The sequence below is a fragment of the Cervus elaphus genome, chromosome 3, assembly GCF_910594005.1.
Source record: "Cervus elaphus chromosome 3, mCerEla1.1, whole genome shotgun sequence".
Lineage (NCBI taxonomy): Eukaryota > Metazoa > Chordata > Mammalia > Artiodactyla > Cervidae > Cervus > Cervus elaphus.
The window spans coordinates 37,374,186-37,393,419 of record NC_057817.1 but is presented as its reverse complement, the minus strand read 5'-3'; the positions used below and the strand labels follow the sequence as shown (position 1 = coordinate 37,393,419).

Sequence of the window (19,234 nt, the reverse complement as noted above, 5' to 3'; positions counted from 1 at the left end):
GATGCTGGAGAAGATTGAAGGCAAAAGAAGGGGGCAGCAGAGGACGAGCTGGTTGGATGGCGTCACTGACTCAGTGGACATGAGTCTGAGTAAAGTCAGAGATGGTGGGGGCAGAGCAGCCTGGCGTGCTGCTGTGAGTCCACAGGGTCACAGAGGGTCGGACCCGCTTGGCAACTGAACAACAAAATTCGTAAAGTCATTCAACAAAAATGTACTTTACAGAAAAGATTGCCAAGCAAGACAGATCCAGTCCTTGCCCTCTGAGTTTATAGCTAGAGAAGGAGACAGGTCATTTCATGGGAATAGACATTTTAGGTGATACCTGAAGAGTGGGCAGAAGTTGCTGGGAGGATGAAAGTAGAAAAGTATTGTTGGGATGAGCTGTTTCACGTGGAATTTAATCTTGGACTCTTTAACTGATCCAAGCTGTGAATGTGCTATTGAATTAGATTCTACAGTACATTCTTTTTGTCTGAGAACCTGTAGTTTAATTACAGAGAGCTTTGGCTGTGAGTTTTCTGGGTGAATCCTAGGAGGTCAACTATAGCTTTCCTGGCACCTACCTGAATGATGGAGGTTCTGAAGCAGTAGTCAAATAATGGCATTTTCATGTGTGTAGACATATATAGCATCCCTGTTTTAGGGCTTGTATGTTCTACCAGTAGCACACTTCGGTACTTTTCAGAAATTCACTTTCATGTGTTCATAGTTAATATGTCTTAATTTTAACTGGTTGGATCTCTTACTCCAAAAGTTGGTTATTTGGGGGAAGCAGTAGTGGTATAGAGCTTTTTCTACCTCTGTGGTTGTTTGGTTGTCTTTTCTGTAGTTTTTTGGTGTCTTTACCACAAGGATCATTTTTCTCGTGTTTCCTCCGTTTTTCTGTTTCATGGCTTTTTTTTGGCCATGCCACGTGGCATGCGGGATCCTAACCAAGGATCACTCCTTTGCCCCTTGCAGTGAAAGCACGGAGTCCTAACCACTGAACTGCCAAGGAATTCCTTGTTTCATAACTTCTTGAATAAACAAGTAGATCACTGAGAAATCATGTTCTTCCTAACCGAGAGCCCCAAATTTGCACATCTTCATTTATGATTCAGAGAAATGATTTCCTTAGCATCTTTGTAATCATCACATCTTCATTTGTTCATATCTTAATTTCTCTTTTAAAGCTTCAGGTATCAAAGGAGAGATTAATGTACTATCAGTGCTCTTGTTTATTTTTTATTGATAAGACTTTAAGAAATATCTAATTTTACTCTTACATCAGGCACTGTACCAAGCATTTAATAGTTTGCAAGATATAGCCCTAACTTTATTATCTCTCCAGCGATACTTTAAAATTTTTTTCCCTAGCAAAGTATTTTGTTCCTATATGAGTTATCAGTAATTAATAATGCCTGATTGGATGAGTCTGGTTAAGTTTATCATTGCTTTCATCAGAACACATGAGCAAGAAAGTATGTTTCTGAAAGATTATCACATTTACAGCTACTATATTCAAAGAGACAGTGAATATTGTTAAATTCTTACAGACTTTTAGGTGTTTGTTGGAACACTGAGCTGCTTCTTAGACTTTTATTTCACCTGCATGGGAAGAACTTTATAGTCTGTGGAACCAGTATTTGAAACTCTTGTTCATTTTCTTCCTCACCATTTATTCTTTCACTCACCAATATATTAACTGGGATTTTGATTTCCATATTGCCAACTTGAGAATTTTCTTTCCTAGTTTCTTTCCTTCATCCTACTTTAAAACTTATTATTTTTTTTTTGCAAGTCACAGCAAAGACAGGAATGTATTGAGTCCTGTTGCCACATGGTCAGGTAGGGGTTAGTTTCTGCTTACTAAGATCACATGTAAGATGAATTTGAGGTAATGGCCAAGCACCTACAGAGTAGCATTCTGTCTGTCAGAAATACAGAAGTATGAGTGAAAAGAGTGAGAGACATTTGTCTTGTTTTCTTAGTATTGATTGGAGCCAAATAAGAATAACAGAACAAAAAAGATTGAGGATAGGAGGAACATTCATATTTAAGGAGTAATAACCAACAAAGAAGAGAGAGAAAGGTAAGAAGATACCAGATGACAGAGAAGTACAAAGGCATGAAAGCAAATGGCAAAATATTAAGAACTTGTAATAGGCTACCTGTTGAGAACAAGTCAGAACAACTCCTTGCAGATAGTCATCATATGACCAGGGAACTGGTATGATGTACCATGAAAACTTTCTCAGGTGTCTTTTTTGATTTCTAGGGGTGATTGATCTTTTGCTCTTGATTTTTTGGTGTCATTTTTTAATTCTTTATATATTTACTTTATGGAGGAGACTAGTTTAGGTGCTTATACTGATGAGTAAGATGTGTGATACCTGTCTTTAACTTTTGGTGTCTTATTATATGGTCCTTTTTTCGTTACTTTCTGGCCATGCTATCCTTGGTTAGCCTCGTTTTCATCCACCATTGTTGGACCGATTCTTAACAGAGTTTTTCTCCTATTTTGTTATTTATTTCTCTTTAGTGGTATTTGCTCAGGCAGCCCAACTTGAAGACAGGGTAGGAAAGATGTTAGGGTTACCAGCAAATGCTCAGAAGTTCCTGTTCTCGTTATTCCTACTTCTGGGTCCTTTTGTTCCTCCTGGGCACAGAGGTGCCCGTGTTAATTCCTCCCTGCCCACCTTTCCCTAGAGCCCGTGCGTGCTGGTGCCTGCTACAAACGGCAGAATGAAGGAAAGCCAGAAAGAGGTGAGTTTTGAGCTAGATTTTGATTTGGGATTGTGAAGGGTGGGGGTTATAATTGATAGTGGTTATAGAAATGGGTAAGTGTATAAATTCTTCCGTTAGTCTGCTATGGGAACCAGAGTTGAAAAACAGCAGGCTCCCGTAGTAGGATTTGGGTAGATAAGTGGGTTTGTTGTCTAAGCTTGCCTTTTCCTGGGTAGAAACAGCCGCCTCAGAGGAGGTTGAGATCTGTAGAAGAGACACTGGCAGGTAGAATCTAACAGCAGTAGGGTCAGGACATTTCTATTTATTGTTTTCGTGCTTTCTCTGCTGCCATCTGTATCATCCTTTTTCTTTTATCCTTTGCTTCTTGCCTGTCCTTCCCCTTCATGTACCTGGTATATGTGAATATATGTTGACATTTGATCAACCACTGCTCTGTCCTTCAGTGATCCTTTGCTTCCGCACAGTGAGATTGGTTGAAATCTGCTTAAATTAGCCTCATGCAGCTAAAATGATGAGAGCTCCTAAGACAACACTTTGACATCATACTTGGCATACCTGTAGTGTTGATGTTTTATTTGTGAGGGAAATGCTAAATAAGAGGTTAACAGCTGCTTGTGAAAGGTTTTTTTTTTGTTTGTTTTTTGTGGCTATTTTTAGCTGCTGTGTGTCAGAATTGAGCCTGTAATTATGCTTTTAATTAACATAGTGTGCTGTACTGATTGGTCCAGTTCTTCATCTTTGAAGGAAATATTTATCTGAATACACTGAAGAGGTCATTGTGTCCTAAGGGTAGAAAAATAATTCATCTCTTCACCAATTTTTGAGCAACTACTCTTTTCTTAAAGGCAGGCCTTGGGTATTCAGAAAAAAAAAAAAAAGCTTCTCTAGGAGCTTTAGATGTGATGGGATAGACTGACACTGTCACATTATGATGTGGGATTTGCCATGTACAGTGGAAATTCAGTAGGGAATGACTAAATAAACCATGTTCTTAGTCATTTGGGGATACAGTGATGATTGGTATCCTTTTACTTTTGACTTTTAAGGTCTGTAAGAACTTTTAAACTTGCTTAGTATGAAAGTCTCTTAATGGTACCACAAATTAAAAGATTCTAGAATTCTGTCTTTATAAAGACTATTGGAGCCTCAGAGTTGGAGTACTGTACTTATAGTAGGGGAGTCTTCAACCTCAGCACTATTAACATTTGAGGCTGGATCATTCTTTATTGTGGAGGTCTGTTCTGTGCATTTGTAGGATGTTTAGCAGCATCCCTTACCTCTCTTTGTCATGTGCCAATGACACTCACCCATTTGAGATGATCAAAAATATCTTCACACACTGCCACGTGTTGTGGGTGGGGAGAGGTGTAGGGGTGTCTTGAGAAAGCTTTTTCAGGTCTTCAGGACATTGGAGAAGAGATGTTATTTACTACTTCTCCAGGTGGTTGGAAGCCCTTGAGCCTCCAGGTCCGTCCTTAGCTATCGTGACCATAGCAGGAAGAACTTAGGAGGCTTTTTGACTGAAGCTGGCTTTGCTTCAGTTTGAAGGTCATTTGTCTCTGCTTTTGCTCTTGACTGCTTTCCTGGCCTTAAACTACTATCCAGCCTTGACCAATTTCTGTGCCACTCCAAACTTGGTGTTGCTTTTTCTTCTCTCCATAGTTAAAGTTTCCTAGCCCTTGAAAGCAGAGGATATATATTACATTTGACACATAGTCAATTTAATGAAATGTTTTTTTATTAGTAACAGCTCACTGTTATTTTAAAAATTATGTTTAGCTAAACCTTTTTTGTTGTTTTTTTGCTGTTGTCGTTGAACTGGCTAAAGTAATGTTTAAATTTATTTTCTGGCTTAAATTTCCATAAAAACAATCATATATACATAGAGCAATTTGGGAGTGTCTAAAGATAAAGGCTAGTGACTTTATTTCATATGGATTTATTTTTAATCATGTAGTATATATTTGAGCACTTATATCAGGTAGTGGATTAGTGCTGTATTACAGTGTTCTAGTTTTTATTTTTATTTCTTTAAACATTTCATGAATACCTGCTAAATTCCTACGTGTCTTTATCTTGAGCTTCTGCATTATTAGCTAATAGTTAACTAATTCTCTTTTGTAGTATTTATATAATAACCTCCATTGGATTTTTATTGTGTGTGATGCATTAAAAGTTAGCTTTTCAGAATTTGCAAGAGGGAGCATTTATGATTTTAAAATGGTTTTGCCTTTCCTCAAGTCTTCTTTGTTGTTCCATGTTTGCTTACTGGCACTGATATGACCTAGACTGCCATAATGTGTACAGTCCTTTGGTTCTAGGTTATTTGAAATTTTCAATGGTGCCCAGCCTCTAAGAGAGATTTAGATATTAACAAATTTAATTTAATAATGTAATGAAGATTTCAGTACTAAAATAAATATATGACCTCTGTCCTTTATTTATTCTCTTACAGAATCAGTCTAGTTGAAAACAAATGAGCTAGAAAATTGCATTTTATATTTTCTTATATAGGTAAAGAACGACCTGTTCAGCCTTTGAAAACATCGAGAGACACTTCACCCTCAAGTTCTTCAGCAGTTGCTGCATCAAAGGTTTGTTGTATTTCTAAAATTAATTTAAAGAGGAATTACAAAGTAGATGAGATAGACTGTCTAGTACAGTGCTTTTATTCTTTACTGTCATACCTAATGGGGGTAATTTGCTGCATTAAAATCTTCAGTTTTAAGTAACCATAACTTGAAAGTAGCCAGCAGAGTAAATGAGCAGTTTTCTCATAGAATTATTTCCACAGGTTATGCTAAAATTAGTATTTACTGTATGCCTTCTCATCTTGACAATAGCTGAGTGGGAATGAATATTCAGATGGTGTGTATTTGAGAGAATATGCTTTTATTTTGGAAGTGACCTAACAGAGACCTAACATTTGTTATATAATTACTTGATTCTTGATAATATATTATATATTTTCTTCCGTTATTAATTCATATAAAAATTCCATGATGTAGGTAAGTATATTTCCATTCTATATAAAAGGCTCAGAAGTTAAATAATTTTCTCAAATTATTTCACTAATGAGTTATCCCCAGCATTTAAGAATACCTGTACTTCTCAAACTCTTCCAAAAAATAAGAGGATCAAACACTTCCAATATTGTTTTATGAGACTAGCATTATCCTGATACCAAAACCAGGCAAGGACATTATAAGAAAAGAAAATTACAGGCCAGTATCTCTGATGAAGATAGATGAAAAATCTCTTAGTCAGAATTTATCAAATCAAATTCATCAGCACATGATCAAGTGGGATTTATTCTAGGCATGCTAGGATGGTGCAGTATCTGCAGATCAATCACGGTGATGCTGATTGGTAGTGTAGTGTGATACACTACAGTAATAAAATGAAGGATAAAAATCATAGTAGCCCCTTCATCTTACTAGATGCAGAAAAAGCATTGGACAAATTTTAATATAGTTTGATAAAAAGTCAACAAAGGGGGCATGAGGGAACATCCCTCAACAAAATAAAGGCTATATTTGTCAAGCCCACAACCAACATCATTGTCAAGGGCAGAGAGCTGAAAGCATTTACTCTAAGATCAGGAACAAGATAAGGATACCCAGTCTCACCAGTTTTATTCAACATAATATTGGAAGTCCTAGCCAGAGCAATTAGGCAAGGAAGAGAAATAAAAAGCATCCAAATTGGAAAGGAAGAAGTAAAACTCACTTTTTTGGATTGCATGATACTACATGTAGAAGACACTAAAAAAGAAATAAAAGCAAACATAAACAAGTGGGACCTAATTAAACTTAAAAGCTTTTGCAAAACAAAGGAAACCATTAAGAAAATAAAAAGACAACCTACAAAATGGGAGAAAATATTTGCAAATGGTATGACCAACAAGGACTTAATATACAAAATATATAAATAGTTCATACACCTCAATATCAAAAAACAGGCAGAAGACCTGAATAGGAATTTTTCCAAAGAAGACATACAGATGGCTAATAGGTACATGAAAAGATGCTCAACATTGCTAATTATTAGAGAAATGCAAATCATAACCACAATGAGCTGTTGCCTCACACCAGTCAAAATAGCTGTCAACAAAAAATAACAAATGTTTGAGAGTATATGGAGAAGAAGAAATGCTTGTGTGCAGTTGGTGAGAATGTAAATTGGAAAACAGTATAGGGATTCCTCAAAACAAAAAACAAAACAAAACAATAGCTATCATATTATCTAGCAGTCCACTTCTACGTATATAAGCAAAGTAAATGAAAACAGGGTGAACACATGGCAACTTCAAGAGTTCAAGGAAGCTCTGCACCCCTTTAGCCTTGCTTAAGCATCTTTTTATCATAAACTGCTTCCCATTAGCCACAAAATTCATCCTATGTGTCAACACTGGAAAGAGTGCAGCATCTGTCTGTCAGGATGCTTTCATTTGCCCATATGGCCACTTGCTCATACCAAGGAAAGGCCAAGATGGCAGAGTAGAAAGACCCTAAACCCATCTCCTCATAAGCATAGCAAAATCACAGTTTTCTATAGAACAATTTTCTGTAATTTTCAGTCATTGATGAGAAAGAGTGGGATCTACCAGAAAAGATCTTATGCAACTAAAGACAAAAAGAAGGAACCACAGCGAGAGAAGTAGGAAGAATGGACTCACGATATAATAAAATCCCATACCCGCCAGGTCGGCAACCCATGGAGGATGATAATACTGCAGAAGTCCGGCCACAGGAGTAAGAGTCTGAGTCCTACGTCAGGCTCCCAAGCCCGGGGTTCTGGCACCAGGAGGACAAGCTCCTAGAGCATTTGGCTTTGAAGACCAGTAGCACTTAATTGCAGAAAAGGCCCACAGAAGTGGGGGAAATAGACACTTCACTCTTAAAGGAGGCACACAAAACCGCATGCATACCAGGACACAGAGCAAAAGAAATAGTTTGATAGGTGCCTGTACAAGACCTACCTGCTGGTCCTGGAGAATCTCCTGGAGAGGCAGGGAGCCAGCGGCTCACCCTGGAGACCTGGACACTGGTGGCAGACATATTGGGGAGCATTCAAATACACGAACACTGTTGCTGGCTGCTACCATCTTGGCTCATTGGCACCAAGATCTGGCCCCATTCCGCAGCCTGCAGGGGTCAGTGCTGGGATTCCTCAGGCCAGACAACAAACTGGGCAGGAACACAACCCCACCCATCAACAGACAGGCTCTCTAAAGACTTCTTGACCCTATATCCACCTCTAGACATGCCCCTGGACATGTCCCTATCCAGCAAAGGGCCAAGAACCAGCTCCAACTACCAGTGGGCAGGCACCAACTCTTCCCACCAGAAAACCTGTACTAGCCTCTAGACCAGCCAATGGGGGAGAGACAGCAGAAGCAAGCCAGCCTACTCTGGGACCATTTGTGCCCTCGCCTTGACCACAGCAGGCCAACACAGCCTTTTGGATGCCCCAGACACCATACACAGCTGTTTTAGGAGCTGGCCTCCCCTCACCTCAGGACCAGAAATGAGCTCTGGGATCCCTGGATGCTGCAGCCAGACTCCAGAAATTAGTTCTGCCTGCCAGGAGTCTGGCATTAACCCCAGGATCTGACCTCATCTGCCAGTGGGTGGGCAATAGCTCCAGAGTCTTCAAAACCGTAACCCTGCTCAGTAGTGAGCCAGCACTAGCTCCAGGGCCCCCTAGGATTCTACAGCCAGCCGCCTTGTGACCGGGTACCACTAAATAGTAGCCAGCAGCATCTGAACAAGACAGGGCCTGGCAACCAACTGGATTAGGGGCCAACCAAGTCTACTAGACTTCCCACATAACCAGCCCACCATAACTGAAGGACGCATGCAGCCTTCTTAAGGGGAATGCTGAGAGCATATAGCTTAGGTGATGACACTGCTAGGACACATAGGCTATCTCCTAGAGAACGCCACTTCTCCAAGGTGGAGAAACGTCACTGACCTCTCACATAGATAAAAATACAGATAGCAGATTAGACAGAATGAGGCAGCACAGGAATATGTTCTAGACAAATAAGATATAACCTCAGAAGAAGAATTTAAGTGAAGATTGGCAGTCTACCTGAAAAAGAGTTGTGATCGTAAAGATGATCGAAGAACTTGGGAGAGGAATAGATGCATGGAGTGAGAAGTTAGAATTTTTTTTTTTAACAAACAGAAAATATAAAGAACAACCAGAGATGATGAATACAATAACTGAAATGAAATACACTAGAATGAATTAATATTAGATTAAATGATACAGAAGAATAAATCAATGAGCTGGAAGAGAAAGTAGTGGAAATGACTGCCAGTGAATAGAACAAAGACAAAAAGAGACCTCTGGGACCACATGAAGCACATTAATAGTCACATTATAGGGGCCTCAGCAGGAAAAGAGAGAGAAAGGACCTGAGAAGATTAAAGTGAAAATATTAAAAGCAGCAAGGGAAATAACAGCAAGTAGCATACAATGTACCTCCCATAAGACTATGGGAGCTGATTTTTCAACAGAAATTCTGCAGGCCAGAAGGGAGTGGCACGATATTAAGGGAAGGGAAAAACCTGCAACCAAGAATACTTTGGGAATCCCTGGTGGCTCAGTGGTAAAAAAAAAATCCACCTGCCAACTCAGGAGACGTGGTTTCGATCCCTAGGTTGGAAAGATTCCCTGGAGAAGGAAATTGCAACCCACTCGAGTATTCTTGCCTGGGGAATTCCATGGACAGAGGAGCCTGGTGGGCTACAGTCGATGAGGTCACAAAAGAGTTGGACATGACTTCGTGACTAAACAACAAAAGGATACTTCACCCATTAAGGCTCTCATTCAGATCTGACGGTGAAATCAGAAGCTTTACAGGCAAGCCAGAACTAAAGGGATTCAGCACCACTAAACCAGCTTTAAAACAAATGTTAAAGGAATGTCCCTAGGTGGGAAAAAAAAGACCACCACAGGAACAAGAAAATTATGAAATGAAAAAGCTTACCAGTAAAGGCAAACATACTATAAAGGTAGGAAATCATCTGCACACAAAGCTAGTAGGGTGGTTAAAAGACAAAAGCAGTAAAATCTTCTGTATCCACAATAAGCAGTTAAGGGATACAAATTAAAGACAGTAATCATGAAGTGAGGAGAGTGCAAACATAGGGCCTTAAAAATGCATTTCAAATTAAGAGATCAGCAACTTGATATATTGCTATAAAGAAATCTCATTATAACCACAAACTAAAAAACTATCAAATATGTAGAGACAAAAAAGAAAAATCCAAACATAATACTAATGATAGTCATCAAATCACAAGAGAACAAAAGAAGAAAGGGGAAAAAAAGACCTAAAACAGCAAAATTGCAGTAAGAATATACATATTGATAACTATCTTAAATGTAAATAAACTAAATGTTCCACCCAAAGACATAGGTGGCTGCATAGCTACAATAAGGCCCATACATATGCTGTGTACAAAAGACCAACTTCAGGTATAGAGTTATATACCAACTGAAACATAAGGGATAGAGAAAGGTATTCCATGCAAATGGAAATTAAAAGAAAGCTGGAGTAGCAAATACTTATATCAGACAAAATAGACTTTAATGAAGACTAACAGGAGACAAAGAAGGACACTGTATAGGGGTCAAAGGGCCAATCCAAGAAGAAGATATAACAATTGTAAATATGTATGTACCCAACATTGGAGGAACTCAGTGTATAAGGCAAATATTAACAGACACAAAAGGAAAAATTGACAATTATGGTAGGGGAGTTTAACACCCTACTTATTAGGTTGGTGAAAAAGTAATTGTGATTTCGGACAATGAATTTTAAATCGTTATAACTAGGCTCAAACACATTTTTATTAATCAAAATAGAAACCATTACAGTCAACACATTTTTGCCAGCAAGAGATAAGTTTGTTAATTCCTGGAGCAAAAAATCCATGCTTCAGGATTCAACAAATTCTTTGAAAACACTTTCTGCCTCCTGTTTGTTCTGGAAGCTTTGGAGCTTCTTCTTGGTCTAACCACTGAGCTGGTCATCACCGGTTGTATGAAATCCACTTTGTTTTTCACATCACAATCTGATCTAGAAATAGTTAATGGCTGTTTTGTAGAATAAGAGAAGATGACACTTCAAAACGACATTTATTTTTTGCTTTTCGGTCAGCTCATGAGACACCCACTTATTGAACCTTTTCACCTTTCCAATTTGCTTCAAATGCTGAATGACCGTACAGTAGTTGACGTTAAGTTCTTTGGCAACTTCTCATGTAGTTGTAAGAGGATCAACTTTGCTGATCCTCTCAGTTGGTCGTTGTCAACTTCCAGTGACTGGCCACTGCACTCCTCATCTTCAGAACTCTTGTCTCCTTTGCAGAACTTCTGGAACCACCACTGCACTGTATGTTCATTAGCAGTTCCTGGGCCAGATGTGTTGTTGATATTGCAGGTTGTCTCCAATGCTTTCCTTTGAACTCAAATAAGAAAATTGCTTGAATTTGCTTTGTGTCTAACATCATTTCCCTAGTCTAAAATAAATATAAAATAAGCAGCAAGTAATAAGTCAGTAGCAATAAAGCATAAAGCAAGAAATGCACATTAAAATGATGTATAACATAACCACATTTAAGAATGTATTCCAGTATCAAATTGCAGAGTTCAACAGTGCAAAACTGAAATTACTTTTGCACCAAGTTTAATGCATTAGTGGACAGATCATCTAGACAGAAAATCAGTAAGGGAACACAGACCTTAAATATAATACGTAAGACAAAATGGACTTGATTGATATTTATAGAGCATTCTTTCTGAAAGCACCAGAATGCACATTTCAAGTGTAAATGGCACATTCTCCAGAATGGATTGCTAGCTAGGCGATAAAACAAGCCTTAGTAAATTTAGGAATATTGAAATCATATCACGCATCTTTTCTGACCGCAAGGATATGAGAGTAGAATCAACTACAAGAAAAAACCTACAAAAAACAGACACATTGGAGGCAAAACAGTAAGCCACTGAAGAGCCAGTGGATCATTGAAGAAATCAAAGGAAATGAAAACAATATCTCAGGTAGAGATCTGCATTTTTTTTTTTTTTTGGACTGTGCTACATGGCTTGCAGGATCTCAGTTCCCCGACCAGGGATTGAATTCATGCCACAACAGTGAAGGCCTGAAATCTTAAACACTAGGCCACCAGGGAACTCCCTTGCATTTCTGTGTTCATTGTAGTGTTATTCACTATAGCCAAAATGTGGAAACAGCCTAACTGGTCCTCAGTGAATGAATGGATAAAGGAAGTATGGTGTGTGTGTGTGTATAATTTGTGTGTATATATATATATATATATATATATATGTATATATATATGAATATTGTTCAACCATGAGAAAGGAGGACATCCTACCATTTGTAACAACATGGATGGACTTTGAGGGCATTATGCTAAGTAAAATAAGCCAGACGGAGAAACATGAGTATTGTATGATCTCACTTCTATGTGGAATCTAAAGAAGGCAAATTCACAAGAAGGGTGCTTACCAGCTTCTGGAGGATGATAGGCAAGGGGAACTGTTGTCAGAGATTATAAACTTGAAGCTGCAATGTGTATCAGTTCTGGGTATCTAATGTATAACATAGTTTTGTAGTTAACAATACTCTTGTTATAATTGAAATTTGCTAATAGATCTTTAATGTTCTAACTACAAAGAAGAGATACCAATCATGTGTCATCATGCAAGTGTTAGCTAATACTATGGCTGTGATTATTTTGCAATGAAACAAGTAGGTATATATCTACATTTTATGGAAAGGCTTAGGTGTTAAATAATTTTCTCAAGGACATAACTAGTCTTCACTGCATCATTATTCACAGGCCTTCCTTCCCAGCATTCCTAAATGTGTTGAAAAGATGATTCATAGTTCTGATTCTCAAAATTTAAAACTTGTGGTGTTGCTGAGATTCTCTCCACCAGCCTCCCACATTCTTTCTCTTTCCATGACTGTTGTTACTTCGGTTCTCTTTTTTCTCCACTTCTTTTTGGTTTCTGTCTTTAGTATGTCTAGCTTTTCTGTAAGAATAGATATCATCTGGTGGGCCATGCTGGTGTTCACAGGGTATCTGCTTCTCTGCCTCAAATGAAAAAAGAAAAATGTGTTTTTTTTGGCGACTTGTGTCTTTGGAGCTTTCCCAGAAGTCTGAGGATGCTAGAATGCTGGATTTTGAATAGAAAAGATTGATTTTTTTTTTTTTTTTTTTACCATATCAAGGGTTCTTTACCCATCTGAAACACTGGCTTGTTTTTTTGTGTGTTTGGTTATATAGGAAAGAATGAAGAGTAAAAATAGTACTTACCCATAATTTAAATATTATGATATTTGAGATACTTATTTTCCTTTAACTATAATATGGTGCTTCAAATCCTAAAAGATGATGCTATTAAAGTGCTACACTCAGTATGTCAGCAAGTTTGGAAAACTCAGCAGTGGCCACAGGACTAGAAAAGGTCAGTTTTCATTCCAATCCCAAAGAAAGGCAATGCCAAAGAATGTTCAAACTACCACACAATTGCACTCATCTCATGATCTAGCAAAGTCGTGCTCAAAATTCTCCAAGCCAGGCTTCAACAGTACATGAACCGAGAACATCCAGATGTTCAAGCTGGATTTAGAAAAGGCAGAGGAACCAGAGATCAAATTGCCAACATCTTTTGGATCCTAGAAAAAGCAAGAAATCCTGGGAAAGCATCTGTTTCTGCTTCATTGACTATGTTAAAGCCTTTGACTGTGTGGATCACAACAAACTATATAAAATTCTTCAAGAGCTGGGAATACCAGACCACCTTACCTGCCTCCTGAGAAATCTAAATTCAGGTCAAGAAGCAACAGTTAGAACCAGATGTGGAACAACGGACTGGTTCCAAATAGGAAAAGGAGTCAAGGTTGTATCTTGTCACCCTGCTTATTTAACTTATATGCAGAGTACATCATGCAAAATGCCAGGCTAGATGAAGCACAAGCTGGAATCAAGATTGCTGGGAGAAAGATTAACTGCATATCAGTAACCTCAGATATGCAAATGATACCACCTTTATGGCAGAAAATGAAGAACTAAAGAGCCTCTTGATGAAAGTTAAAGAGGAGAATCAAAAAGCTGGCTTAAAACTCGGTGTTCAGAAAACAGAAGATAATGAAATCTGGTCTCATCACTTCATGGCAAATAGATGGGGAAACAATGGAAACATTGACAGACTTTATTTACTTGGGCTCCAAAATCACTGCAGATGATGACTGCAGACATGAAATTAAAAGACACTTGCTCCTTGGAAGAAAAGCTTCGACAAATCTAGATAGCATATTAAAAAGCAGAGACATTACCTTGACGACAAAGGTCTGTCTAGTCAAAGCTGTGGTTTTTCTAGTAGTCATGTATGGATGTGAGAATTGGATCGTAAAGAAAGCTGAGTGCCAAAGAATAGATGCTTTTGAACTGTGGGGTTGAAGAAGACTCTTGAGAGTCCCTTGGACAGCAAGGAGATCCAGCCAGTCCCTCCTAAAGCAAATCAGTCATGGGTGTTCATTGGAAGGACTGATTTTGAAGCTGAAACTCCAATACTTTGGCTGCCTGATGCGAAGAGTTGATTCATTGGAAAAGACCCTGATGCTGGGAGGGATTGGGGGCAGGAGGAGAAGGGGACGACAGAGGATGAGATGGTTGGGTGGCATCACAGACTCGATGGACATGAGTTTGAGCAAGCTCTGGGAGTTGTTGGTGGACAGAGAAGCATGGCGTGCTGCAGGCCACAGGGCCACAAACAGGCAGACACGACTGAGCGACTGAACTGAGCTGAGTAATGTGATGTGAATATAAGTTACAGCATAGGACTTTGTATGTGACGAAATATTTTTTAACCATAAAATCCAACCCTAGCATGGCAGCTTAGTCACACTGTGTCTGTTGTGCTGAACTGTAGCCATGGAGCAAGCAGCTCCTGACCCTGGGCAACTTTTACAACGTGCGCACCTCAAGCCTATGGGCCACCCCAACCAACACTGGGCTAGAGTCTGTGGTGGATGAGGACGCGGAAGGAATGAGGGCCCTGGGGATGGCAGGGTAACACAAATTTGATTTTGGTTCAGGAAGATAGGAATTAGTGTTTCTGAAGCAGAAAAGTGAGCTGGAAGAAATGCCATGAACATGCAAGAAACATCAACTGTTTACCTCATTGAAACAAAATTGGTTGAACATAGTGATCATTAGAGTGTTCTAACGGACTCACTGTGGAGGCAGCATAGTGAATCTGAGTTGTTGAGAAACTATCTTTTAGTTTACTATTCACATATTGTTGTCCCATCCCTACCAGAAAAAAAGGGCAGAATTTGTTTGGCGTATACTCTCTGCTGACAAAATGGACCTGAATTTGTGGACAGACATGGAATCAATTTAGAAAACTTCCTCTTCAGAATTGGTTCACATCCCATCCTTTGTAGAGACAGGCTCTTCTGTTTTTAACAGAGGGCTGTAACTGGAAGGAGACTGTAAATGTAACTGGATTTCAGCTGAAAGCAGACTCAGGTTGAAAATGCTTTAATGCAACATTCAGAGTGAAAAATCCAGACAAGAGATTTACTGAATTAAAGCACTGCAGTGATGAACTACAGTCTGTCATCTCATATCTTCTTTGAGTCAGAGCTAGAGTAGTAGACTGACTGCATAGTGTATATAAAGTGCATGGAAATTATGGGCAGGTTTTCAGTGAGTGACGTGCCACAGTGATGGACTGTGATGGGTGACGGACTGCAGAGTGCTGGTCATCACATGGATGTGCATGCATCTTCTGTTGATGCTATTTTGGAAAATAAGGAACATTATGCAGATCAGTTAAAGGAGTATCCTTTTCATACAGAAGCACTGCAGGTGTGTGCAGGAAACCTGACCTGGATAGTATGACTTGGAGATGGCTGCTAAGGACTTAGCATCCAAGAAGCAGCAACATGAGGAACTCGCTGCCGGGACCTTGAGAACATTTTCTTTGAAGGGAATGACTACCAAGCTCTTTGGTCAAGAAACTCCAGAGCAAAGAGAAGCCAGAATAAAGATGCTAGAAGAACGAATAAGTGAAGGAGAACAACAACTTAAGTCTAAAAATCTGGAAAGAGAGAATTTGTCTTGGGTTGATATTTAATGCTTGGACTGATATTGAATGCTTCAAAGAACAAAAGAACTGTGGTTTAAAGGAGGCCTTCCTAAGCTTTGCAGTCATGCAGATCAGTATGTGCAAAAAGGGAATTCATGTTTGGACCAATGCTAAAGAATGCTTTAGCAAGATGTAGTCCTGTGAAATGAATTTCTCTTCAGTTGAAGTACCCCAAAACAGAAGCCCAAGTAAATAAAAAAAAATTCAAGTTGTTACCCAGCATACACAAAAATACATAGTAAGTTGAGAAATTCAACTTTCTTTGATTTGGTTGTAGTTGTATTAACATAGCACAAAAGGATGTGTTTTAGTGAAGATTAAATATTCTAATTTGAGGTTTGGGGGACTGTTGCTGATTCTAAAAGTTAATTAGATAAAATAGCCAACAGATTGTCGCTTCTGAACTAGTGACTGAATATCAAGGTATTAGGTCATTTCCAGATGTTCGTTTCAGTGCCTGCTGCTTCAGATCTGCTCATGTGGGGAGTTTTTTTCCCTAAGATTGAATTCTTATCTTGATTTGGTAAGACCCACTAATCTCTCATAAGGGGTTAGTTTTTCTTGCCTTATAGTTGAGCTGTTTGGTTTGATAAAGCTCAGCTGAAACTTAGTGTAAAATCTTGTTATTTCTCCCACATTCATTAATGCCTCCAAACATTACATGCACTAAGACAATGCTTTCAATGTATATTTTACCAGAATTTTGATACTGGTCAAACATTTTATACTCACAACAAAGAAGACTCAACTTTTTAGACATATAATGGAGTAATACATTGTTAGGATCTAGGGATTGCTATATAGAAAGTTTTGAGTATGTTAAATATAAGCATTAAATTCTCAAATAATTCTTAGCCTCATTGATGAGCCTAGATTTACTCTGCTTGGCCCTCTACACATGGTATTTCAGGGTACAAGATGTAGCATTTCAATGTATAAGATATATGTAGTGAACATATGTGTTAGGTCTTTATTATGAACATCCTTTTTTATTGCTTGTCAGTAATTTTTATAAAGATAAATTATATTGCTTTTGTGTGTGTGTTTTTGTGGTATATATTCAGAAGCCAAGCATCCTTGGTATGTTGCTAGCTTTGCAGAACCCTATGTGTGTACTCATTGTTACTAATTATGTAAAACAATTTTTTCAGTAGTTTAGCATTTGACTTTTTTACGTTTGAAATGTTGCTGAATTTTTTTGCTGTTTGCCAAACTTATGAAATAAATAAATGAACTATTGTGTTGATTTTAAAAAAAAATCCAACTCTAATGGATTTTAGGTGGTTTTTTTTTTTTTTTTTTTATGAATTGGAAAAGAACAGCTTCCTGTGTCCTTTTCCCAGGGTTTTTTTATTTTCTGTTCATTTTTTACATGCTAGCTTTATTACCTAGATTTTCTGATATTGGTGGAAGACTTTTCCTTTTAAACATTATGGTTGCTGTCATGTAGGAATAATTCTTCAGCGTTTATTTTCTGCTGTTTTAAGTTACTTTCAAATGAGAGTTTTTCAAGTGTATAGATTTAATAATGGTTGAATAGAAGGATTCATTTAAAAGATTTTGCTTCTTTCTTCACTAGAGATAGCTTATAATGTTTTATTTTGTTTTGTTTTTGCTCTTTAACTTTCTCTTCAAAACAGGTACCCAAAAGAGGTATACATTAAAAAAATAAATGTGTTTCTAATTGTTTAAAGAGCTTTTTAGTGTTATTAATAAGTAATATTATAATAAAGGCATAGCTTATATCTTTTAAATTTTAGGTATGGGTAGGGCTTTGGAGTGAGATGTTTAGTCTTACTCGTTGGCCGTGGAGACACTCAGTGTAGACACATTGTGACTATTTTCCAGTAAATATTACAGAGGGCAATCCAGTTTTTTGGTGAATTGAATAAGGTATTGAAGGAGGCCAGGGCCTTACACATCTAGGAGACCTGGTTTTAAGTTCCAGTTTAGCATTTATTGATAACTGTGTATAAATAAGTAACCTATTGACATTCAGTTCTTTGGTTTATAAGGTTGTGATGATAAAGTCTACCTAGCTACTTTCATGGAATTCCATTTAATTAAAATACCTTATTTTTGGTTTGCGTATATGTACTTTATAAACAGTAGTATACGATAACTTGGGTTTTTAAATTTTTTTTTTCTACTTATAGTTTTACTATAGCAAAAGAATACAGATTAGAACCCAAAAAAGGAAGATACACACGGGGAAAATCTTGGATGTCCCATAGATAGAGCTTCTAGTTGTCCTTTCTCTGTGGAGTCCAGGCCCATCACCTCCCCTGGCGACATACTCAAAACATATTGCCAACTCGGTAGCTTGCCTGAGCTTCAGTCTCTAGAATTTTTATTGAGGCTTCATTTCATGAACATTATTTGTTGTATTGTTGCCCATATGGTTGAACTCAGTTTCCAACTTCCTTTCCCAGAGCTTGAGCTGGTGTGTCTTTACCCAAAGCTCTGTTAAACCTTTCAGGCTGTGTCTTTTTGGCACTGCTAGCCAACGTGGGGATTTTTACTGCCACTGTCATCCAGGGGGGGTGTGTTTAGGAAGAGGGACACGACTGTACGGAAGTAAGACATAGAGATGAAATTGAGCTACGAAGCATTACACTGGATGCTTTCAGGTCTGTTACCTGTCTTGAGTCTCACAACCACTTTATTTAAGCATGAATATAATATTAGTAACCCCTATTTTGTAAATGAGGAAACCAAGGCTCACAGTATCATAAGATATGTATATAAAATCACCTACCCTCCCTAATGATGAAACTGCTATTCAAACCCAGCCATAGCATATCTGGACTTTTCTGTTGTATTAATTAGGAATTTACCTTTATAAAATTTTGTCATTATTTATTTCATTGAATATAATTAAAGATAAAAGTTGAACTCAGTGTAATGTCTATATATTCTCAATATAATGTCGACATTCTATATAATGCCTATATACACTATATACAATTTACAAATTTACAAATATATACAAATATACAATTGTATATTTACAAATATATACAATATACAATTTGTAAATTGTATATAGTGTATTAGTTAATTGTCAGTGTCTTTTGTTTCATTCATTAGATGAATTTCTAAAGCTTTATATAAATGAAATTATGAGTCATATCTAGTCTATATGTCCCAAACAAAAGGCAACTTAAAGAAATTCTGTTTATTTTTGAAAAAGAATGTACTTGTTCTTTATGTAAATTTGAAGGCTTATATGATTTTAAGCATTAAGTGGGATATACTTCCTAATGTATTTGAAATTTAAAAACCCTTGAGAATTGTAACAGAA

The 19,234-nt window shown here is 37.7% G+C and overlaps 1 protein-coding gene and 1 pseudogene across 8 annotated transcripts in view; both read left to right on the top strand.

The window, feature by feature from the left end:
• PPHLN1 (periphilin 1) overlaps nucleotides 1–19,234 on the top strand; it is a 145,224-nt gene that overhangs the window by 68,639 nt on the left and 57,351 nt on the right. For 5 of the 8 annotated variants that reach the window (XM_043886729.1, XM_043886692.1, XM_043886675.1 and 2 more), the window contains 2 exons: nucleotides 2,689–2,745; nucleotides 5,242–5,321. In XM_043886729.1, the coding sequence (XP_043742664.1) occupies nucleotides 2,689–2,745; nucleotides 5,242–5,321 (137 nt within the window). The remainder of the gene's footprint in view (nucleotides 1–2,688; nucleotides 2,746–5,241; nucleotides 5,322–19,234) is intronic. The other 3 variants (XM_043886709.1, XM_043886731.1, XM_043886702.1) reach the window with 1 other exon arrangement.
• LOC122683103 lies at nucleotides 14,485–16,819 on the top strand (annotated as a pseudogene).